This window comes from Drosophila eugracilis, unplaced genomic scaffold (genome assembly GCF_018153835.1).
Source record: "Drosophila eugracilis isolate 14026-0451.02 unplaced genomic scaffold, ASM1815383v1 contig_670, whole genome shotgun sequence".
NCBI lineage: Eukaryota > Metazoa > Arthropoda > Insecta > Diptera > Drosophilidae > Drosophila > Drosophila eugracilis.
Window position 1 is genome coordinate 351,578 of NW_024573558.1, and position 24,231 is coordinate 375,808.

The window sequence follows — 24,231 nt, forward strand, 5'->3', positions numbered from 1 at the left end:
ACAAATGAAGTCGTAGGTTGGGCTTTACTCGGTTTTTAAGACCAGTATCCCTTTGTTTCTTAGTGTCCGCTCTTAATGCCCCATAAAAGATGGCCACAAGCATAAATATCGAGTAATTACGAACTCTGACCTTGGTCGGTGAGTGGTTTTCAGCATTTTGATTCAATTTCCTGCTGAGCTTTGCTTGCGGGCGGCCAATTAAAAATAATTTAATAGCGCGTTGTAATAATTCCGTTTCCACTCCTTGGCTCTCTGGCAAATTTAATAGCCATACCTCTGGGGCTTCCTGTGGCTTGTCTCGCGTCTTCTATTAGTTTGCAAATCATATTTATTTATTAATTCTAATTGCATTGGCCAGGTGGAGAGGCGGAAGAATCGCTCGAGAAGGCAGCCGGCAGCTGTGGATTGTCTAACAAACGTTATTGCATTTCAAAGTCAAGAATGTGGAGGCGCTCTGTGCTACCCTTTCTGTGAAATGTATTTACCTTTAATAGCATAAGTTCTTTGAATGAAAATATCATATTAAAAGTAAAGAGAACAGGTTGATTCAGCTCCCCTAAGAACCCTTTTTCAGATTACAATTTAATACCCAGCTCGGAGTATTTATTTATCCACATTGGTCAGTTTTCTGCCCTCAGATGTATCTGATTTCGGGTGAGGGTATGAACGACTCCAGGCATTTCAGTTACCAATTTAGCTTGCTTTTCCAATTCCATTTTGCCCTGTTTGCCGGAGATATGTCTGTGTTTTGGGCTTGTATGCCCTACACTCCGGCAACAGCAACAGCTGCAGATGAAAATTGCAAATGAAACTTAGCTGCGCTCAGCTGAAGTAAGCTGAAGTGGAAGGCAGGGTGAAGTGGGGTAAGCAGGACTTGCAAGTGCCCCTGAGCTGGCTTGAGATCCTCCGGTCGATGCACAAATCAACGTTAAGTGCATGTAACTCTCGCACACACACCCACGCACAGAGTCCTCCGGGTGGCCTTTGCACTTGTGATGGTGTCAAAGTTGCATGTTATTGCATCAACATTATTTCTTCCTCTCCGAACCTGCGTTGGTGTGCGCCATAAGGTACACGGGTATGGGTCCATGTTTACACTTCGAATTAGGGTGGAACATAACACAGGTACAAGCTGCAATTAGAACACACCAACCCCCCCGCTAACTTGAATGGCTGGGGAGCAATTAAAGCTGAACTTAATATGTAATAAGCAAAGTGAAACTAATAAATTGCCATTTGTACCTCGAATAGAGGGTCCCTAACTTCCAACTGATATCCACCCTAATTTTCCCAGATATATGCACGAATTTTGAAATGTTTGTTGGCTTTGAGGTTTCTTTTGCGGTGTGCCCCATGTTATCGTTTTTGGCCAGAAAACTTTTTGCCATCTTCGTACACTGATTAATTGCATTTCAAGTGCTAGGGGGCGTAGTGAAAGGGAGGGAGGTCGATGGGCGGTGCAACCACAAGTGCAAACGAGCCAATTCATTAGCACCATTCGACACAAAATCCGAATTAACCCAATCTCAGTGGACGGGTCGTCCGGTTAAGTCGGAAACTCACTTTTAAAATTGCTCATAAACTTTTTCAATTTCAGCGGGGGCTAAAATGGCAAAAAATAATGGCGGAAGCGGTGGAACCGGAATAACGGAAAGCCGGAAAAACAAGCAAACTCGCCGGAGTGCTTAACCAACATGCTGGAAATGTAGACATCAACCGCACCCGAAGCGCCCCAATGGCCCAAATGAAGTGGAACTTCTGGGGGCCACAAGACCCCTTTCGAGCCCCCTCGAAGTCCCTCTGTGGCAGCTATTTTATGCGCAATGCGTGCCCCGACTGCATGGCAGGAAAAACACAAATCGAAGATGGAGTGGAATGCCAACAATTGGCAACAAAATCGGAAAAACAAGGGCGAGTTCCCTTGCCCTACGCAAAGAGTCAATTGTTTTTCGGTCCCTTGGGCTAGAATGTGGGCAAAATATTATTGTCATGCGATGATGCCACAAATTTAAGACAAAGCGGAACCACTCTCAAGTTTAATGTTTCATTTCGATGTGCTTTGTTGATAGAAAACTAAACTGGTATAACAATATGTCATCAGCACTGAAAATAACTATAACATTTTGGATTTTAAGTTTATTTAAACTCAAATCATAGCTTCCGCTTTCCCCTACGGCACATCAAGTTTTAATATACCAAAATTTACAATTATAACCTTATAACAAAGTTTATAACAATTATACATTTAATCAACTTGAATAGAATAGTTTTAGCATCAATTGTTTTGGGAAATAAAACCCCCCATTATGCCCAGAAAAATCATCATCACCATCAGAGTTATTCCCCGAGCTGCCAGAAGTTCTCCTTCAGCGATTCTCGGACTGCCTTTCCACTTTCCGACTGGGGCAACTTCAATGCCCTACACCTTTTCCATGTGGCAACATCGTACACTTTTGATGGGAAAAGTTTAATAGCTTTCGACAATAAAACTTCACCTATTATGTAACAAAGCCCAGAACTGAACAGAACGCTTACCGCCAACGACTCCATCGTTTTTCCCGTTCCAAGGCTCCACGTTCCTCCTGATCGACTCACGGGCTAGTGATGCACTGGGGGAAATAGGGGAACTCTGATATATTTCAGGGAATTCTAAATGCAAACTTACCTAAGCTGAACTCATACTTGATGTTCTGTGCTTACACGGATCTAGTCTAAGCGTATGGCTACCATGATTACATGTCCTGATTATAAATACAATGTGTTAAATATTCTAAAACTTATACTTCTCAGTGCAGTGGTAGTATCTTGGCTACAAGCGTACTTTATTGGCTGTTACCAAAGAGGCACTGAAATAGACAAGAAATCGGGGGAGTCCCCATTTGAATGCAGCACATGAGAGGCCGATGGCCCCTAAGGCCACACCCTTAACCCCCTGAAGCCCCTAGTCCGCCACCCACCCATTGCCACTCCGCAAACCCAATGCCAATCCCATTGGGGTTTTGGCTTTTATTGCGCGCTGGCTCATTGCCTTCCAATATTAAATTTGGGCTTAGCAGCCGGGTTAAAGGTCCTGTGCCTTCCTGTTTTCCTGCCTTCCTGGCGGGTTATCTTCGACTTTCCATCTGGCCATGTTTACTCTGGCTTTGGCGCCCGCTGGATGGCTCTATTTCCTGCGATCATCACAAAATGCCCATGCATATAATTAAATTTTTGTGAATGTTTATTAAAATTGTTTGTGCCGAAAGTTTGGCGCTCGCTTTTTAATGAAAAAATTGCTCTTACATCCGTAGAAAAGCGAAAGCTAGTCGAGGATAAAGTTTTTTGCTGCCAAGTCACTAATTTTGTTTTACTTTTTCTGCGCTCGCGCATTAAAATACTTGGGCCTTACTTTTTGCCTGATGAAGGAAACAATTTGCATTGCAAAAGGCGGAAAAGCGAAATGTAAAATTGATTATCATTATAATTGTAAATTGTTTTCCAAAGTCGACATTCGAAGTTATTCCCACAAATCCCTCTGGACTAGACTAGAACTGCTGGCAGGGGAGAGTACTCAATTCTGATTTCACATAGTTCCTCTCGGTCAGGGAAAATTCAATTTCGGCAACTCATGCGTTTAATAAGCTTTTCCTTTCTGCTTTCTATATTGGCATTGGAAGAACGGGAAGCCAGGAACATATCCTTTTAACCCATTTAAGTTATCCAAGCCCCGCAGCTGTCACAGTCTGGCGATTTGGGGTCCTTTGTCTTTGCATTTTCCTCCACTTTCCCCACTCGTGTCGAAGGTCAGCTTCTGTCGGACGTGGACCCACATTCACCCAAATCGAGTGACACCCACACAGCGTAGCTCTTACTGCAAAATTTATTGTTTCCCAATATATGCAAAATATGTTCATGCTCTGAATGTAAGTCTCCCGATTTATTGTTACCCATCTCCTCGCAGAATTTGTAAGGAAATATTGAGTTTATTAGGGGATCAATTTTTGGGGATTCATTACTAGGATTTTAGTTAGATTTTGTATAAAACAAAGAGAATCTACAGCGTTAAAATACTTTGCAATTAAGCTTACTTACTCGTACTTGGTTACCTTTGCGACAAATAATATGCCCTCGTACTCCAGTAATGGGTGGAAACATTCCGTGATGGAAGGACACTTTCCCCGCCGTATCCCTGGAAACCCCAACTCAATGAGTGTCTGTATTGCGGTTGCCGCAATTGAATGTGTCCTGTTATTGCTGCTGATGCTGCTGCGACTCCTGGCAGCGGCATTTTGACACAAAATGTGAAATTTGTCCGTCAGTCACTGGGGAAATTTCGTCCTGTTCGAGGGAATCCGTATTAGGGGCCGGGGAATGCCCTGGCACACGTGCTCGTGATGCGAGCACAACGGTATCGCTTGCCGCAATGCTGCTTCTAACAATGACAAACATATTCAAATGCCCACCTCAGCCCCTTGTTTGCCTTTTGGAGTGGAGCAACTTTACACATTTGGCAGTTTATTTATAGCATCGCATACCGAATCAGGGGCTCGAAGTTTATGCGAGTGCAATATCATGAACTACGGCAACTTTTCGGAAACTCGCAAAAGTTTAGTCTGCGTGGTGGCTGCAATAAAATAAGCTTAGAAACTGCCTGCGACTTGGACTCGGTGTCGGGCAATTGAAATCATGTGGGATAGTTGCAGACGCTCTTAAAAGTAATGGGAAAACTTAAAAAATGTATGGCTAATTCGAGGAAATTTCTCTCAGATTTATGGCTTTCGCTATGCTGTTAGTTCTGAGTGCACTTTATGAATATCTTTTGAGTTTAAAGTTTAAATAAGGTAAAGATGGTTGGCCGCCTATCTGAAAAATCGAGTCTTTCAGTAAATATCTTCCTGCATAAACCCCACCAGTTCTAGGCCATCTGCTTGTTAGTCAAACCAGCGGAATAACGCTGTTTAAAGAGTCTTTGTTGCGGGAGATATGCAGATGGAAAACAGATATGATTACCCGCAATAATTTTCGCCATTGTTGTGGCAGTCATGGATTCGATTTGGTTATTCGTGCGAAGGGAAAGTGTTGCCGATCGATCGATTTAAATGGCTTTGAAATACGAGCGGTGCAGAGGGTGTTGGCTTACTAATTGCTTGCTCGACTCAGTCTGGTCAATCGATTTGGGAAAGCTATCGTCTGGAGCAGTGAGCCAAATTAAATGTTATCGGACAAAAGACAAATCGCTCTGTCAAAGAATACAAAATCCAATTTATACGCCTGACAATTGTCCTGGTGAAGGGATCAATATCAATTGCCTGCATGTGTGTCTGCTCTGTTATTGCCGATTGAAAAGTGCAGTGGGAGTTCATTTTACGCTCTGCCAACTACAATTGGCCAAAAAGCATTTGGCCATGCCCTCAAAATCCAGTATCCAACGAACTTATGCAAATTCGGTCGACCGAACTTGTTGTTCCTGTGCAATTTAAATTCGTTTAGCGTTTAAAAGTTGAAATCGCTTCCTATTATGATGCTATTATTGTTGGGGCGTATTTCGGTAAGCGGCTTAACTGAATTTTCCAACTGGCGACAACACACAAAACAAATTTCAAACTATGTATTTACTTAAGGCATCAGGCATCAGCATCAGCATCAGATTGTGTTGCCATTGTTGTTCGTCCTGGTCCGCAGTTTGGCTGAAAAAATAAGTTGACACATTTTCTGATTGTTTACAAATTTGGGCAGTCATGCAGAAGCGGGCGGTCCTTGGTCCTTGGACTGTAGAAGGCCCTTGCCAGGACCTTGCCGGTCGCCAGTTGCCACTTGCCAGGACCTCCTCGCCATCCAAAACTTAATCCAAACTTTGCATAAAGGCATGTGGCAGGGATTTATATCCACTACAATATAGGTTTTTCGGCTCCTTTACCCAACGCCTGTGAGGGTGTGTGTGTGTGTGATTGTGTGGGAAAACTTGGCCTGGCGAGAAGGGTTAGTTTTTCGTTCGTTTTCATTTTCAAACAAAAACGCAAACATGAAAGCAAAGATTTAGTGCGTGTCGGCATGAACTTGGATTGTCTGCAGATGTATTGTTGGGCTTTTCCGGGGGGGGCAGGCAGTGATATTCCTCTGAGTTCCTTACCAGAAGCATCTTTTGGCAATTCGGTTGCGAGTTTAAGCCCATGCCGTTGGCCAGGCAATGAATATTTATGGCTCCTGAATATCCAGGATATCCATGAGTGTGTTCGAGTGGTCGGAGAAAAGGGACCAGGTGTATCTCTCCGCACCGAACCATTTAGTAAGGTTATCTCTAGCTGACAATCCTGACATCTTAAAAGCAAACTGTATTCGTAAAATATTATCTGTATATTAGAAATCCATTAGGCATTATAATGCCTTTTGGGCTTTTACGTTTAATATATAGTATAAGAACTTTTTAGAAGGAATCATTACACGTTTTTATTTCCATTCCTTAAACTAAACGCTTAGGTATATAGTTGAAGTTAAAGTGGTATAGTAGCAACACCCTATTAACTCTGTTCCTTGGCCCATTTAAACATCATCTAGCCTTAACCTCGTCCAACACCCTCAAGCCGCGTTCGCCCCGCTAGCCCAACGAAGTTCTAAGGAATCCCCGTAAGTAGGCAACAAAAATTAATTGGAAATCACAATCAGGGCAGACCGTTTCACACCTACAGATGTATGCGCAGACATGTGTGCGTTTATGACATTGATTGCCCGCACGCACACTTAGTCAGACTCTCGCCGACACCGAAGCCGAAACCCAAAGGATTAATTAAATAATTTATATGGGCTTTTGTTTAGCCGTAAGTTGATTAAGCCATGCTGGCCCACTCAAAAGCGCATAAGGGACGTGCGTGCGTGTGACAGCTTTTATATGGCCGAGTTGCACAAATTGCCGAGCAGTTAATGATAGACAAACGTTTAGCCACGTTCGACCCGCCTTGACTTGACTTGGTTTGGCTCGAATTGACTTGGCCAAATGTCACTGACACCGCACAAAGGCAATCGGCGGGGATTGTTGGCCTTTGATTAGCCGGAGATATCCGAGGGGCGCAGACACGCGATAACACGTGCCAATTAGAGCTGCAAAACACCTGAACCCGGCGATTCCATTGCCTGATAATTGGCCTAAATTCCGTCATTGGGACTGACTAAATTTAGACAAATCTCTGCGGACCTCTCAGCGCTCTAGCCGTTTAAATTTAAATTAATAGCATTTAATTAACATGCTGGGCGATTGGCTTGATTGGAGTGCAGATTGTGTTGCTAATGTTTTCGCATTCACACCTAATTGTTGTCACCAACCTGGCAAGCAAACATTTCGAATTAATTAGCCAACATTTGACCAATTAATTGGGCGAAAGGGCAGGGGCTTGCAGGAGCTTCTATTGCACATTTTTGGAGTGAGTATAAATAGTTGTTCTCCACTTAAAGATTGAAAACTCAATTTTTATTTAAACCTTTCTACGCCTTAAAAGGCGTCAAAGCTGTCAATGAACAGGAAAATGTGCTCCGCATTGAGCAGCCACTCATTCGAACTGCGAAAGTGGCCGAACTTCAGCCTTTCTATCACTGTTGACGCATTAGTGAAATATGGCGCAAATGAAATTTTAATCAACTCGAATGGCGACGGCTTCAAAGGCTTAATTAGGCCCGAGAGTAGTCCCAGGCAGTGGAACTTCCGAAGACCGACGACATTTGGCGGACTAACTGTGTTTAAGTGCGACAACCGGATTTCCGGCCGTCATTCAATGGAGGACACAATTCAAGTGAACAATAACGGGACCAATGCCAGAAGCCAAACAAATCGAAACAAAACAGCCGCAGACAGCTAAATGGGAAATGACAAAACACGACTTGAAATTCAACGTTCGCGGAAAGTCAGGGGTGCCGTTAGCTCGCCATTTTCCCACTTCCCCTACCCACTTTCCCCTTTCCATTTTCCCCAGCAATAGCAGTAGCAGGAATAAGAGGAAACCCGCCGAGAGCAGCAACATTGTTTTTAATATCCGCTAAAATTGTTGTTTATACAATGTCGCTGGGAATGAGCCGCATAGTTGTCCCTCACCCTCCTGTATTATTGTTGCAGTGGCTGTTGCAAGTTTTGGTTGCTGCTGCTGCAAGCATTTGCGGTCCGCCTCGGGGCTTCTGGGGCAGCTCAGTTGGCGGTATCCGCGTGGAGCTGCAATAATGCAAATTGTAGTTGATTGCCCCCGCCCGCAATGCCACACCAAATTGTAACTTAAGGCATTTGCATTTTGTCTTTTTCCGGCGAATATTTCAGCTCGAAAAGTTCGCAGCGGAACGAAGAAAAATCAAAATGGATTTCAGCTTCAGGAAGGAAGCCACCGAAAGTTTGCTCATTCGCAAGCAATACATTACTCATTCCATGTTCAGTGATTTAGTTCAGTCGCAATAGGTAAAAATATTGAAGAATACAATTAGCCCAAGGATAAAAACGAAATATATGAAAAAGTATATTTTAAATTTTAAACTTTGGAGTAAGTTATTTCAGAAGCGTACCTTTTCTGTGCCCCTAAAAAGCGAGTTTGGTAAACTCTTTTAAGGCACTTTACATTTTGACCCCATTCAGCAAGTGGCCCTTCAAATTTAAACACAAAGTTCAAAAAAATCATCGTGGCCGTGTCTGTAATGCAACTTTAATGTCTCACCAACCGCAGCACGAGTAAATGCTTAAATTCCGACTGAGTTTAGTTTCCACTCGGTGACCCATGACCCCTCTCCCTTTTCAGCCGGAAAAGTTGCCTCAACAGCTGCAACTTGTGAAACTTTCGACTTTCGGTTTTCACTCCTTTGGGGATTCGGTATGCAGGTTTTTTGGTAATTGAGTATAATGGTGCATTAATTATTTACAATTGTTTCGAATTGGAGAAACAAAAGTTATAAATACTTTCAAGATTAATTAGAGCATTTGTTTCGTTTTGTTTCTCCAACTTATAGAGATATTTGACTCGGCTCAGACAGCTGGCTCCCAGAACTTGAAAAGTTTTTGCTCTTGACAAGAGACTTTTGTTTAAATGGTGGTCATCCTTTCATTCCTCGAAGTTTTTAATAAATTATTCAGCTGATTTTAATTAAAATTGTTCTAAGGATAAGATTTCTTGGTTTCACTAAATAATACTTGAAAAAAAAACTATTTATTAATTAAGACTTAGTATTGTTTTCATCTAACAAAGTATCAGATGGCTCTTCACAATGCACCGAGGACGTCCTGCTGCCACAAAGATGATTTTGTGTATCAAAAACGCCCTCAATGGCTTTGTATTACTCTATTTAGACTTAACAAATGTTTTAAAATGTTTTTCCCCAATGAAAGGGTGCCTTACTTCTAATGAACTATGTATTTATTTAGTAGCACTTTGTGTTTAGACAACTTCTCACATGTTCAAGTTAACTGGAATTCCAATTAAGTACCAAAAACAAGCTCGCAAACGAGGGTGGTGCATATTTAAATAGCAAAACTTCGGGCATCCGACTGTGTACATATAAAAATTCCTTTCAAATGTAATTTGCATATGGAGCGGAGGGCAAGTACTTTGGCCATATTTAACTTGAAATATTTACTGGACGGCAGGAGGACAGAGAGCCAAAAAAGCGTCTGGCAAATTATGCAAAGTCAGCAGAAACTAAGCGAATGCTAAATTGGGCAGGCCTCAGTGCGTATACTTAATTAACTACAAACTGGACAAACGCTCACAGAAAAAAATAGAAAAGGGAGGCTCGACCTCTTTTGGGCCATCCGAGGGAAAGTTTGACCCCAAGACTGATTTTTGCAAATATTTAGTTAGGCCGGACGACCTTCGTTGCAAAACTAATTAAATACGTTGTCGTTTGATTTGAGCGCAGAGTTCGGTTTGCAGTAAAGCTAAGCAAATATTGGACGAGGTCCCATGAATGCAATTTTAAGGCGAGGCCTTTATTATTTGCACAATGCTGCAAAAGCGCAAAGCACACAGTAGTGGGGAAGACACTCAGTTTACCTGGAATTCGGCCCCAAGTCGAAGCCATTGTGCAAACATGGAGCTCCAGCCACAAAAGTAATCAAATTTTACTGCTGGAAGGGGAACGAAGTCCGATTTGTCACTTGGCAGCCGAGTCTGCTCTTCTGGTTTCTGGGCCAACACGTCGTATACGCAGTATTTCCACTTCCACTTGCTCTGCCATTCCCATTTGCATCTTGCATTGGCAAGTAAATATAAACGACTATTTATTGCATTCGAATTGATTTGGCATGCAGCCGGCAGTTTCAATTTGTGTGTCAGTTCAGTTTTCTATCCGTGTCCAACCCCTTCGGGTATCTTTTAATTAAGGCAAGCTGTTCGCTGGAAAGGTCACTCAATTAATATTGATTATGATAGTCTTTGAACAGTTTTATCCCACTAATGCATCTTGCATGCACAGCACTTAATTGACTGCTGGATTATCATCCGTTAACCGCTTTTTCCCAGCTCATTTTCGTTGTGCGCTCCATTCTTAGCTAATAAAGAGAGCTTCAGCTGCTCGCTGCTAGACAAACAACATTTAAATTGGAATTTTTCATTTAGATTTGCGGGACATTTTCCGAGCTCTTCGATGGCGAGGCTGCCAGAGGAGTTGTGGAGCCCACAGACACATCTGCTCGCCATTCTATGCATATGTGAGTGTCATATTTCATGATTTTGGCTCTATCTCTGGGCTGGAAAATTGAGCCACAAAATGATGGTGCTGCTCGCAAATAATGTTGATTTTTCGCAATTCAATTATCTTCCTTTTTTGTGAGAATTGGTTTGTCTGGAAACTGGTTAAAGTCAAGTTGTAATTGGTCAGCAATTTGCGGGCTAATTAAGCGGCTGATTAGAGGCAACTCAGCATGAGACTTGAACACCTGCCAGCAAATGGCGCTTTAATTCGGGGAAATTCGTCATTATTTTGAAGAGCGAATCAAGCTGGCTTAGTTCCAAAGGAAGGCTGTGAATTTTATGTATTTTGGCTCTTTAATTCGCCGGATTTGCGCATGCAAATTCGGGCATTAAATTATTGCCGGGCAATCGTAGGAATGCCGAGAGTTAAGGCCTGCTTTTCCATCTACAGCGGCCATAAATACCCTCAATTTATGTCAATTCGATTTGGCTGTAGCCTACGCACACGCACACACAAAACCTCTCACTCGCACACTCACACATGTACGCACAATCTCTAATGCCGCTGGCCATTTTGACGAGGCCCATTATTGCCGCTACTTTTCTGCCACTGGGTTTTTCCGCAATTGATGCGTGGAAATTCAATCTGGGCCGTGGTCGCTGCAATTTGTATTTTTCTTTGCCTGTTTAGTTACAGTTTTTTATTGCCTCGATATTTGTTATATACTGAAGGCGATCAAATTGTTGCTGGCAGCGCATTAGCCTTGGCAAAGTGTTTCATTGCCAGACGATTTTTCTTGCGGTTCAATGGAATGTCAATTGGAACACTCTGAAAAGCGAATGTCCTCTTTAAGAGGTTTAAATGAATGTATCTTTGATTTATTTTTGAAATTGGTTAAAATGTTACTAACATATTATTGTCATAAAATAGACTTGGCTTTTTTCTGAAGATTTTCTTTGATAAAATCTGAAGCAATAGTTTTTCTGCGTGTATCTGTCGCCCTTTGTGATTAGTTGGATTTTTCTTCCATGTTGTATTTATATATTTTTATTGGATTCGCAATTTCGCAGCCCTGAGTTTTTGAAGCACGCCCACGAAATGCGGCTGGTCACGGTGGAATGTAAGGGAAAATTGTGAGGGAAACTAGACTCGGTGGATATTACCACGTGCCGCTTAACTCCAAGTTTGCTTTCTCCGGGTGAAAGTTTTTTATGGCGGGCGGCGGAATTGCAAAGGCAGCCAAATGAACGTTGAGCGCATAAAAAGCGTCATTCAAATTACGGACATTATTCCTTTTACCACCCCGCCACTTTTCCATTTCCCGAGCGCGCTCTTCCTCAAAGTGCGAGTGTGTAACGCATTTAAATGGAAATGTCAGCGTTGCGGAAATTCGCAATGGCTTTAGCCAAGCAACCTGGCTTTGAGGTCCCTCCTCTTTCCTTTCTCCCGTGGCTTTTTGTGCTTTCTATCCTATTTTTCCCTTTTCACCTGCTTTAATTGTCTCCTGCATGTGTGGGTGTGTGCTGGTGTGTGTGGGTGTCATAACACCTTTTTACATTTGGCACTTGCCTTTTTATGCTCCTTATTTATGCATTCCGTTCATTTATTTTTCATTTATTGTCTCTGTGCGCTTGACATTTGCATTTCGCTTTCTGCCTTTGCATACTTTTGAGCGGCGCGCCAAATGTTAATCATACGCCGCGTTGTCTGCCGGAGCTCTAATTGAATTGCTTTGACGGCAGGTCAACGGCATCCTGGGCCCGGGAGTTTAAATCTTTAACAGAAACACCTGCTTTGATCTCGGCCGGCTGATAATCAGCCGCCCGAGTGTTTTTCTTATCAATTGGCAGGGAATCAGTTCTTGAAACAGCGGTGTCAGCGAATGTCAAAGATCCCACCGACGACGACAGTCCAAACAAAACAAGTGTAACGAAAAATACATTTGAGATGACAGCAGCGACGGCGTGAAATTTAATCAAATAAATTAGCAATAAAGTTTTATTTTCGCCGTTGCCTGCGTTACACGTTGCGTATACGCAATGTAAAAGTGAGCTTTTATTGCCCGTCAGCTTTTTGCGTTTGCAGCGCAGTTTTTTCGGGGTTTGGCGGATTTTCTTCCAGTTTTTATTTCCACAGTTTCAATTAACATTGTCAGTTTGATGCGACCCTCAGGTTTGAACCGAATTAAAACCGTTGGAAGGGGATTAACCCATGCCCCGGAAACCCACACGCTCACACATGTCAACCTGTCGAAATGTCCATTTAATTAGGACGAAATGAAGGATGTGATAAGGGTGAGGATTAGGTGGTTTTTAAGCTAGTGCCAGGCACCGAACCTATTTATAAGCCGCCGTTATCCAGGATCCTATATCCCTCGTTTGGGCCCTGCTCAAAGGCAGAAGTTAATTGAATTTTGTTTCTGTTTTACTTTTGGCTTGCGAAGTGCGTGACTGTCTGATAGTTTGCCAGTGGAGGACTGGAAGACATTAAATTGGTTTCTGAAAACACTTTGAACTGCGTGGGCCAGTACCATGAACCATAAATACGTGCATAAATTTGAGCACCATTAGCGATTTAGAGGCGCCAAAAGTTCTGGCAGCGATTATCAATACAATTTGCCATCCTGCCAGCCGCCAGCACATTTATCATTCAGAAATATGGCCCGAACTTGGGCACACACAAAGCCATTTTACATATTTTCGGGCATGCCCACGAACACGAAACGGGCGTCGAAGCAGTTTACCTTCATATTTGTTTCGCATACGCTTACAACTAAATAAATAAGCAACAAACAAACGGCGAACCGCAAACTCGAATGCAAATATATACCAGGACAAACGCAAACTGAAACCCGCAAAAGTATGCAACAAAATTTTAAACTCATGACGCAGCCAATTTATATGCACGAAAAAATAAAGCGAATTGAAATGAATCAACAATGAATTCGATACAGAGTCATCGGTTGAGAGCCTGTGCATGTGGAAGGATCGAATGGCTGGTACCCATTCATTAGTACCTCTTTTAGATGAAACCAATCTTAAGGTTTACAACAGTCGAAGTAAGAAATGCGAAATGCTATAAGCTAAAAGCAATACAAAATCATTGAATCATTTTTCAGTAAATTCCACCTACTTACAACTCCATTTCCCTTTAGAGAATATTCCCCAAATAAAGTAAATGCTGGGCATCTCGAATGGAAAACCCAAAAGAGTTTTAGCGAAATGAAAAATTGAAAAACGCTCGGTGAAAAGCGATGATTTTGCGGTCGCCAGCTGAACTGATGCGTATCGGCGGCTTAGGCTCTGGACAAAGGGCATAAATCATGGTGTATTTATCATAAATCAAATTGGATTCTGCTCAGCACGCCGCCCACTCCCACCGCCCCTCACATCCCGATTGGGATTCGATTGGGAGCTGGCTGATGTGTTTGCTTGGCGCGCATATTTTATTTATGATTCCTTTCCAGTTGAGTTGCGAATTTGCTTTGTCTCTATCTGTCAGAGCTTCCGCTTCGGCGTCGATTCCTGATTTTTCCCGATTTTCTTTATCGGATCAATCATTGTTTCATAATAATTGGGGAGTCGGGAATGTAAAGCAGGTGAAGAGGGAATGGCAGGCCGACTGACAGCCCATCGCCAGTAACTTACTCGATTGACGTGGCATTATCAACTGGTTCGAAAAAAACCGAAGAGCCAAGAAGTGATAAATGCGGTCTGCCACGGGAAATGGCCTGAAACCCACACTACTTTAGCTTTTTGCCTTGACCATTTCCACAAATTACTCGACACTTTTCCTAGGGCACTCTGAATGCGAAATATCTGGCAGTCATCAGCTATTAGCTGAACAATAAATTCACTTCATTTCTTGGGCGGCCTCTATGTCGGACTCCTATTCAAAGGGTCAATGATATGTAAAGGTCAGCGCCTTTGCGTTTATGGTTTTGTTTCTGGGGCGAAATATTCCTGAACATTTTCACCATAATCTCCTTATCTGAAAGCCATCTTGAAGAAGTTTGCGTTTTTAATTGCAAGTGCATTTACCAATTTAAAAACGTGAATTTAATGTTTCCTTTACAGTGTTCCTGAAGTTTAAGAAAGATTACCATAAAAGTCGATTTTCCCTCGAAGAATGTCGTAAGCGATCCAGTTGGTCCGCAACATATATTGGCCTTCGGGAAGTGGCAGAATGTGAGTTAATTGGTTATTCAGGAAAGAGGTGGGTAACTTGTCAATGATGAGATCATGCTAGAAGAAGATCGAAATAAGTAAAGAATTTGGGTTTCTGGCTACAGGCTTACATCGTAAGGACAAGTATGATTCAAATTGGAATAAGGCCTCAAAAGGCTGTAAAAGAAATCCGCGATAAGATTTGATTTTGTATTTTTCAGGAAGCGACAGGAGTCCACTGTTATGTTGTAAAGAAACGGTAAGTATCCATTCAGGCGTTTGTACAACGCAAAGTTTAACTACAAAAAAGATAGTAATTATAATTATATCTTTGCTAATTACTCGGTATTAACTAACCTTTACTTTGGTCACTGGAGCTTGCAATAACTTCGCTTTTATGGAAATGTATTTATAAGTACGATTTATGGACTTTATGTAGCAGTGTTCCATTATACAGAAACTTGGATCTGTGCAATTGCATTTGATGTTAGTGTACTCAAACTTCGATGTGATCTATCAATGAAATAGTATTACTGTTTATTAATTTTTATTAATACCATAATATAGAGGTGTACCTCTGAAACCAAGCACAGCACTAAAAACAATTTAACGAAATTCTTGAGCTCCGAACACATCTTGGTTCATTGAAGGACCAACTGAATCTGATCTGATTTAAGCTTGGGCAATATTTTCCGATGAAATTAAGCAATTATTTGAACGATTATTTAAGGGTTGATTGAACAGAGTTTAAGCATTTATTTTTGTGATAGTAACATTATTTATTTATTTATAGGAATAATAGACTTCAATGGCGGAACTATTCAACAGCAACATTTACATATAAATTCGAACTATTTAGTTACTATGGTAAACTATCTTTTTTGAATATCGGTCAATATGTGGCAGACGGAAGATTATGTATAATAGCCGAGAACTTAAAACCTTTAATTATTCGTGACTGACAAACATTTAGATCCGCAGCTCGAATGTAAAATATAAATTCTGTTCTATTAAATAATTTATGTTTTTATCTGTGGTGGCGTAGGTCGTGTTCAAGTTAAACGGTTAAATTATGGAAAAAGAGTGATTAACATATCGGTACGAGAAGCCTTCCATTTAATAAATATTTCCATAAAAGCCAATTGTTGCCCGAAGAACGCCGTAGGCCATCCAATTGGTCTGCACCAGGTAGTGACCTTCAGGGACCGGCAAGACGTTGGTAAACTGATGAGTCATGTCGGCGATTGTCAACTTATCTAAGACAAGATCGTGCTAAGAGGCCAGAATTAAAGTAACGTATCATTTGTTAAACATAAACTTACATTGTAGGGACAAGAGTGGTTCATATTGGAGTGAGTCCTTAAAATTTGATAAAAGAAGTTGGCAATCGGATGCCGATTGGGGTTTTCAAGGAAGCGGCACGAATCCACTGTCACGTTGTATAGAAACGGCACATAGCCATTCAGTCGCTTAAAAACAGCGAAATTTATCTGCAAGTAAGACTGTGGTTACACTTTAATTTTCTGTGTGAGAGTTATTTCTAACAAACCTTAATCTTCGTCACAGGAGTCTGGAAAAGTATCGCCTTGAAGGAAATATATTTGTATGTTCGATTTATGGGTTTTATGTGGCAGTATTCAAAGGCCGTGAAGTTCTTATCCACAGCAGTGCACTTAAGGTTGGTCCACTCAAACTTTGAAGTGTTCTATCACGAAATTTGTTTTATAATAATTAAACATTGAGTTCTAATAGTGAGATACCTCCCAGACCAAACACAGAATAACCAACAACCGGACTGCACTATTGAGCTTAAGAGACATCCTGACACATCGGAGTGCTTAGCAGTACTGAATGATATATTTTCGATTGTCAATCTAGATTCTGGGCCCCGCTCCATTAACCACAATCATTGAGTTTAGATCATGGAAGATTTATATTTTCCTGATAGATAATAGTTCTTGATTCTATAAATAGCTGACGTTAGTTATGAATGCTGTTCGGCATCGTGTAACTTTATATTGGCCATATAGTTTTCTCGCAATTCACACATTAATTCCTTTTTAATTCCTGCAGCTGTTCGAACTTTTCCCTTTCGTTTTGCTTGACTCACTTTCCCACTTTTATTGGCATTTCAAAAGCTGGGTATAAAGGAGTACACGGTTTTCCCAGCAACTTGCGGGAAACGTGATTGAATTTACAGCCAACTACCATCGAATAGTCGGAACTGGGAAAATATATATTCCCGTAGTTCCCTGCAGCATGTTCTATTTGAATTTGTGGCACTTTTATTGAACACGGACCTGCATTAAAAAAACATATTTTATCGCGCCGTGAGAGCTTGTTACCCCGGTGTTTTCGCGTTGTAGTCGTTGCTTCTGTTCCGAAAGTAAACAACTATTTTTATTTTTGCCTTTTTTACACCGACCAGACACCAGCCACCAGCCACCAGCCACTTTCGAATGGACTACAGCAGTAATATTTCTGATCGCTCGTCTGTTTAATGAATTTTTGTATTTAATGAATGAACAACATTTTTCCTGTTGCCTCCTTCTGCTGTGTGTGTTTGGGTGTTTTTTGTCTGTTCTGTGTGTGTGAATTTTTATTCGTTTCTCTTTGCCAATTGATTGGAAATATTTCTTTTCATGTTTTTCAATTTGAAAACCCAAAAACAAGAGTGCCCAGCGGTGGGCAGCTGCAGCCTCTTTACCCCCCCTTTCACCCCTCACAATCTCGGTGGGAAAGTGCTTTTGAGCGATGGCACATGAGCTCCCCTTTTGTTTAGATAATAATAATTTTTGCCATTTTATTTCGGTTAGCTGGGGGCTCTCCTCTCGATTTATGGTCTCTGCCCGCCCGACAGCTAATGTTCGCTTATAAAGCTTTAATTTATTTTGTTTTGATTACTGATTATTATCTTCTCCATAAACATACGCGGTTTTCTCTTATGATGATTGTCGAGCGGAACATTTCTGACTTTTACTCGAATCCCAAGCTATTGGCTGGATAATATTGATGCAGTTGGAATCAATTTTGAGTTGGTCAGATGTTGGATTTATACGAAGAAACGATTTCAGAAGTAGAAAGAAGTTACAGACAGATGTTAAAAATGAAGTCCTGTTTTCAACTGTTAACTAAGGCTGTTAACTTTGCAGACTTCCCCCTGGCTGAATTCTGCAGAACCATTTCAGCTTGGGCGCCAAATTTGAATTTGAAGATGTTAGGTTTTAAGCAGCTGTTAATAAATATATATAACTGTTACGGAATTACAGAAAGTCCTCCAATCAAATTCCTCAAAAATGTATTTCAAAATAAAATAGAAACTGAAAATGACAGAATTATCTTCTCAGACATGCAATGCCTCCAAATATTGCATTTGCTCAGTATTGCCTTTCCCATTTTAAACAAATGTTAAAACAATTTTGCAAATAAAGTAAAAGCCTATACTTACCAACAATGCAGTGGGTACTAAGCTTCTATAGATGCCCTATATGTCATACGATTGAAAATGCTTCTGCGGTTTTTAACTAAGTGCAAAGAGATACTTAATTTTGGGAAAAATATTAATAAGATTAACAGATTTGTTGTTAAGAGGTAGGAAAACCAATACTTCTTTAATATTTTTTATATATTTGTCATATTTTCTGAATAGTTTTCGATGCCTCGTTAAGTTATAGTAGGAAGCTAATCCCCCGTAAACAGTGAGTAAGGCATCTTAAAGTTACTCACTTCTCCAGCAGCAGGTGTTTAAACGAACTGAGTTAATTACACGTAAATATATGTAAATTTTTAGTAAATAGCCTGCAACCCGCCGTGCGATATTGCAAATATTTAGCCATTACTCGAGCCATGGCAAATATTTAATATACAGTTGGCTTTCTTGATTTTTCCCCGCCGGTGAGTGTTTCGTTTTCCGCGTGTTCTGCTCTAGAACCACGCTCTCCCATGCGATATTCCCTGTGTTTGCCTGAGACTTTCCCCTGGATTTCCTCTGCTGGCAACAGAGCTCTCTCTCGCGTTCCCTCTGGCTGAGTTTCCCCGCCCTGCACAGAGTGGGAGAGAGTGAGAGCAGACCCACTGACACAGTGATAAAGAACGGCCACTGATAACAACGCGCAGCTGTGTGCGTGCGGAGAGAGAGCACTGTTATGGCATGTAGAACGTCGGATATACTGTCCGATATGCTGTTAAGGTCGCACAGGTACGAGGCTCTCTCTGTACCGCTCGGCAATCGCTGCTCGGAGGTCGGCGGTCGCGTTTCCAGTTAAACTTTTACCGAAAAGGCGGACGGACGGGTCTTGAAGTCAATCGTCGGGCTCCGCAGTTTCTACGCGATTCGGCTCCTGGGTTCCTGACAGCCTCCAAGAGATTTCAAATAATCCAAAACCAAATCCAAATAAATACGAAGTGCTGAAAGTATTTGCAGGAATTATTCATATGAAAATTACCACAAAAAACGGGGAAAATCGAGCACAGAATTCCAAAAATAATTCAAACCTCTGCGGATCAAAATAAATAAATAAGTGAAAATATTTTCAGGAATTATTCAAATGAAAATACCCACAAAAATACGCAAGAAATTGTATCTGTTCGTGCTACTTGAAATCAATGAAAAATTCAATGCTATTAGTGTGTGCGAAACGAAAATAAATATCGGCCAGTATCTGCCTGTGTCTACATAAGTATGAATGGAAAAAGTGCTCAAGAGTAAATAGGCCGAAAGTCAAAACAAAGAATATCTTGGACAAACTTGTGCAGTTTCTTCGTGGCTGTTTTCCAACGGCAGTGCTATTATTAAAGTAATTTGTCCGACACTTGCCACCTGTTCGACGACTTTTGGAAACACACAATTTATGCAAACGACTTCGAGAAGAAAGCCGATCCGATCCACAGCGCCAGCAACAGAAAGTGAGAGTGTCGCCAGTCGTTGACCCAGTGTAAGTCCCTAGTCCAATATTGTTCTGGATTTGTTTACCCCTGCGTCGAGTAAACCCGCGACTTTTGCCACCTTAACACCAATCTGACGGCGATCTTTGTTATCGCCCAGTGTTAGTCGGAGATTTAAATATAGATTTATGGCGGGCAAACATTAACTGGACCGCCTACCCGCCCCGTCTTGGGCCACTGTGGATGATTGACCTAGACCAAGGGGAAATAAATAGTTGCCAGTTACTCTAAGTGGTTGTGTCTGCTTTCCCACCGCCCTTTCGAGGGCCCTCGAACGTAAAAAACAGCCACTGACTAGCACAAACACTTCAGCTGGGGGCATAGCTAATCAAATTACAAAGTCACAAACCGCTTGATTTGATAATTCTGTTAGGCTACGGGTGTTCCAAGCCATGTGCCGTGCCGCAGATGCTGCCGCTCTGCCACCGCCTCGGGAATGTGCAGCAGTTTTATCTTTAAAGTTGCCAAATTACCTCGCACAGATGTGCACCCAGCGTGCGGGTGCGGCTTTGTGTATAAATTTACACTTAACTGCAAAACAACAGGCTTAATTGCCCGAAACCGAATAAAACTCAGCGTGCCAGTGGATGTGGCTCACTGGTCCTGGGCCAAGTTCTTAAGAATAATTCGAGTACCCAGTAGGAGGGTATATCAATTTTTCCATTCTGATTGTTTTGACTCATCTTAATCCGAAACTTATGGTAAGGAATGCATCAATGCTCCTTAAATTGAGTATTCCTAAATACCAAAGTATCGAATTGAAGGCTAAGCGAGATGGTAAACATTTAAATAGGTAACTAAAATAGGGAAAAAACAATAACAAACTGGGTAGCCTCCAGTTGCAAGCAACCCTTGCGAGTGTGTGGGACTATTCCTTAGCAATCGCAACAACTGCCGCGGCGCGCATCCTTGAACATGAAAAGTGAAACGAGAGTGCTGCCAAAAGATGGCGGGACAATTCGGGCGGGCACTTACACTAATTACAGTCGCCGTCACTTAAAGTGAGTCACGGCCACATGGGCCACACGTGTTCGCCACTGCGTTGGCTTAAAGCATCAAGCATCAGGCACTGGGCGGCGAAGACGTCGGAGTGACACAGTTTTCCGACTGCCGGAGCAGTGAGGCGGCTCTCCTTTCATCTATTGTAAATTGAGTCTCGAGAAAGAATGGCCAGCACAATGGGGCGTATGCGTAATACGGTCGACAGCTTGACTACATTCACCGCATCTGCATTGTCTGCCCGGAACATTGCTCATACGCCAGGGTTGCAGCTGCAAAACAAACGGAACGCTCAAATCAAAGGCGACAACCCGCAACAATGGAGCTCAAAATGCCACCAGGCATGGCGGAAATATAAAGTAAACCATTGTCTTGCCACATTGCGTCAGTGTTTACTGCTCATCCCTTTGGCCCAGTGATCAGTGCGCAAACGCCGCTTCGCACCTTGGCGACGTTGTTAATAAGCTTAAATTAATTAATAATTAACCATAGTCTAGCTAATAAAAGCGATATAAAAGCGAGAGGGTCAGCCGGGCTGGTCATTTCGTGCCATTGTCTGTGGAGCTGCTGCCCACGCTTATCGTAATGGCCAAAAAGTTCTAATCGAGGCAATTAACGTGGCCAAATTTAATTTCCGTCCCCAAACGCTATCAGTACCAAGAACAAAAAACGGCCAAAAGAAGACGGAGCGGGGCTAGCTTTTTATTTACAAAATATTAGTTCATGCCAGCCATTGGGAAATCCATCATGTAAGCCCGGGATTTCTCCGCTGCATGTTTTTTTGTTTGTTCTGGGCTTCCCTGCTTGTTTGTTTGTTCTATTTGTTTGTCTTTCTCCTCTTTTGTGGGCCTGATAAACGACCATGGCTCCCAGGTATTCTTGCTGGGAGTTTGAGGAGCTGAAAGACAGAGTCAGGGGGGAGGGCGGTTGCCTTTGAGTGGCCATTAAGCAAATTACTTATGTTAATTAGTTGCCACGGCTAATGAGAAATCTCAAGGATTTGCAGTCCGTGATAAGTCAAATTTAAAGCGGGACGGGCCTTGGCTGGGCGGGGGCAAAAAGAGCCTTTTCCTGATTATCCACCTTCCGTCCCAATTTAGCCCTGTTGATTTATGATGCGAGACTTACCCAAGCGAAATCTCGACTTGAAAGTCAATTTCACAAAGCCCCGGGCCTTGCCACACAATGAGAATTCAATTTCCCCCCTGCGCCCGCCTTCCCGGAGAACTGAGACCCTTTGATTCATCAAATTGCATTTATTTGCCAGATGAGCGGACTGCAACAATGGGGATGCAACAGTTTGCAGCAAGAAACGCATTCGGAAAATTGCATAAATAAATAATACGGCACAATAATTGAGGAGCAGCCCGGCTTGGCAAATAATCTCGGTTCTCGGCTCTCGATTCTCGGTTCTGCTTTGCAGAAGAAAACAATTTCGATTTCAATTTGCCACAAACTGTAATCAATCCAAGAGAGTTGGCTATTTCAGTAATATCCGAGTATGGGAGTCCTGTTGGGCGATTCACATGATATGCATAGTTTATCTGCTTACCCGGTTATCGAATTATTTTCTCATTGGGGCTTAATCAGTGGCTTCCATCGAAATCCCTTAACCCATTTAAGGCCATGCAGATGTTTGCGTTTAAATTAAAATGCGGCAATGGATTTGTTTGCCTTAAGCCGTAAAATAATTAAAAACGTAATTAGCTTCGTGCAATTCACATGCATTAATGTATTCAAAATGCCGGCAGCTGAGATCGGATTGGAGCGAAAGTGGGGATTCCGGACTGGCTTTCAGGTCAGTGCGCCAGTTGGGAATAATTTCATTAAAATCAACTTTGGCTGCCCAGCCTGCGGTCAGTTGAAAGAAGATTAATTACTGACTTTATTTTGACCGGACAGCAGTGCAACCGACTTCCCACTATATAATTCACTATTGACACATAATCGATGCCTGGGCCCAATTCATGAAAAACTAATTAAGCCCCGTGAATGCGAAAAAATTAATTCAAATTGTAAGTAAGTAGTAATAACCTAACCAGACATTAACTCCAGTGCACAATATATCTTAATTCTGCGCATAATTAATGCCTGCAATTAAGTTTTGTTCCCCACCTTGGCTTGCTCTTGGTATGTCTATATGGTGGTATATTTGTAGGTGTAGTAAGTATACAGACACACGCACTCGGAGACGTAAACAATCCACTTAACATGCTGGGAAATACCATTTGATCCTGCCATCCATCTCCTGCCGCATTGCGTATACGCAGCGTGGGCCGGCATCAGCAAGAGCAAGAGCAGAAGCAGGAGCAGCCAGAGCCTTTGGCAACATTGTGTCACGCACATTATTGATGGGCCGGCTCAATCGTTTCGCCTTGAGTTTCCTTTGGGGTCTCGGTTACAGCTTCTGGTTACGGTCTACGGAGTTCCACTCCGGATTCTCTACGGCATCTGGGCAATTACGGCTCGTTGGGCCCTGTTTATTAAAACGACATAATTGCGAATTTAAGCCCGAAGCTCATCGCTGCCCCGACTGCCCTGACTGCTCTGACTGCCTCCAATCAACTGGATCATCTGCGGCCTGCCGCTGGCAGACTTTCGATTTCCCCTGCCCAGACAGCTTTTGAAAGTTTTCCGGGAAAATTGGCATACGCAGCGGTCAGAAACAGAACAGAACTTTGGCCTTGCCAAGGAAAGCAGAAACACTGTCCGCACGCCTCTCTTTTCAATTATGATTAATGACCAGTAATTAAAGCCATGAAAGCGACCTTCGGCGGATATACAAATTGATTAGAGATGGACACGTGAGTGGCGGCCAAGATTAGCAAGTCGTCGAAAGTTGACTAGTCATGGTGTATACGGTCTAAATAAATACGGAGATGCTAAACAAAGATTAAAGGAAGTGAAGTGGAAAAATCGTATCTCAATTTTAATTTGATTTCTTTAAAAATTAAAAAAACTTTAAAGAAATACCTGTATTTACCTTTTTGCCTTTGTTTAAGAACGTTCATTGAATGACTCCACTGTACCTTTGCCTACACAATGAACCTCTTTCGTCCCTGCTGATAGTTAACGGTTCGTTCGAAGGACTCGACCTGGGCTGTCACATCTCCAAGTCAGACACATTATCTTTTATTAGCCAAATTGTACACACTTGAGTGGGGCCAGAACTCAAGCCCTGACGCCGCAGAAGTCATTCAGCATAAATCAGGGCAGCGTCCTCCGACCCAAAGAGATGCTCAAGTGTTTTGGCTTTTCATTAATTAAATTGCGGACCACCTTTCTGGGCAGGATTGTTTATGTTTTGATTAGGCATTAGGCAGACGGCAGACGGCAGAAGGCAGAGAGCAGAGAACATAAAGCAGAGGGACGAAAACCGAAAACATGTTTGGGTTAAGTGCAGGCCCTCGAGGTCCTTCAAGTGGGTCCTTGTTCTTCTGTCTCGAGGGTGCATTATGGGGTGCCCAATCCAGTTCGATTCTAGCTGGGG

General features: G+C 42.3%; 2 protein-coding genes across 4 annotated transcripts in view; one reads left to right on the top strand and one right to left on the bottom strand.

Annotated features, from left to right (window-relative positions):
* Positions 1-14,720: 14,720 nt before the first annotated feature.
* Positions 14,721-16,144, bottom strand: LOC108104212. The gene is made up of 4 exons (XM_017210155.1): positions 16,121-16,144; positions 15,162-15,311; positions 14,930-15,097; positions 14,721-14,876 (listed from the first exon to the last, which is right to left on the bottom strand). The coding sequence occupies exons 1-4, from the start codon at positions 16,142-16,144 to the stop codon at positions 14,721-14,723; spliced, it is 498 nt and encodes a 165-aa protein (XP_017065644.1).
* Positions 16,145-19,047: 2,903 nt separating this feature from the next.
* LOC108104230 (5-hydroxytryptamine receptor 1) overlaps positions 19,048-24,231 on the top strand; it is a 50,202-nt gene continuing 45,018 nt past the window's right edge. For all 3 annotated transcript variants that reach the window (XM_017210181.2, XM_041819404.1, XM_017210180.2), the window contains exon 1: positions 19,048-19,732. The gene's annotated coding sequence lies outside the window, so the exon portion shown is untranslated. The remainder of the gene's footprint in view (positions 19,733-24,231) is intronic.

Bases quoted from the DNA above. Each gene is read 5' to 3' on its own strand.
- LOC108104212 (XM_017210155.1), bottom strand. From the start codon at position 16,144: ATGAACCACTCTTGTCCCTACAAT. The intron at 15,312-16,120 runs GTAAGTTTATGT...TTTCATTGATAG, and splicing joins ACCACTCTTGTCCCTACAAT to ATCACATCGAAGTTTGAGTA. The intron at 15,098-15,161 runs GTAAAGGTTAGT...TCTTTTTTGTAG, and splicing joins TGCAAGCTCCAGTGACCAAA to TTAAACTTTGCGTTGTACAA.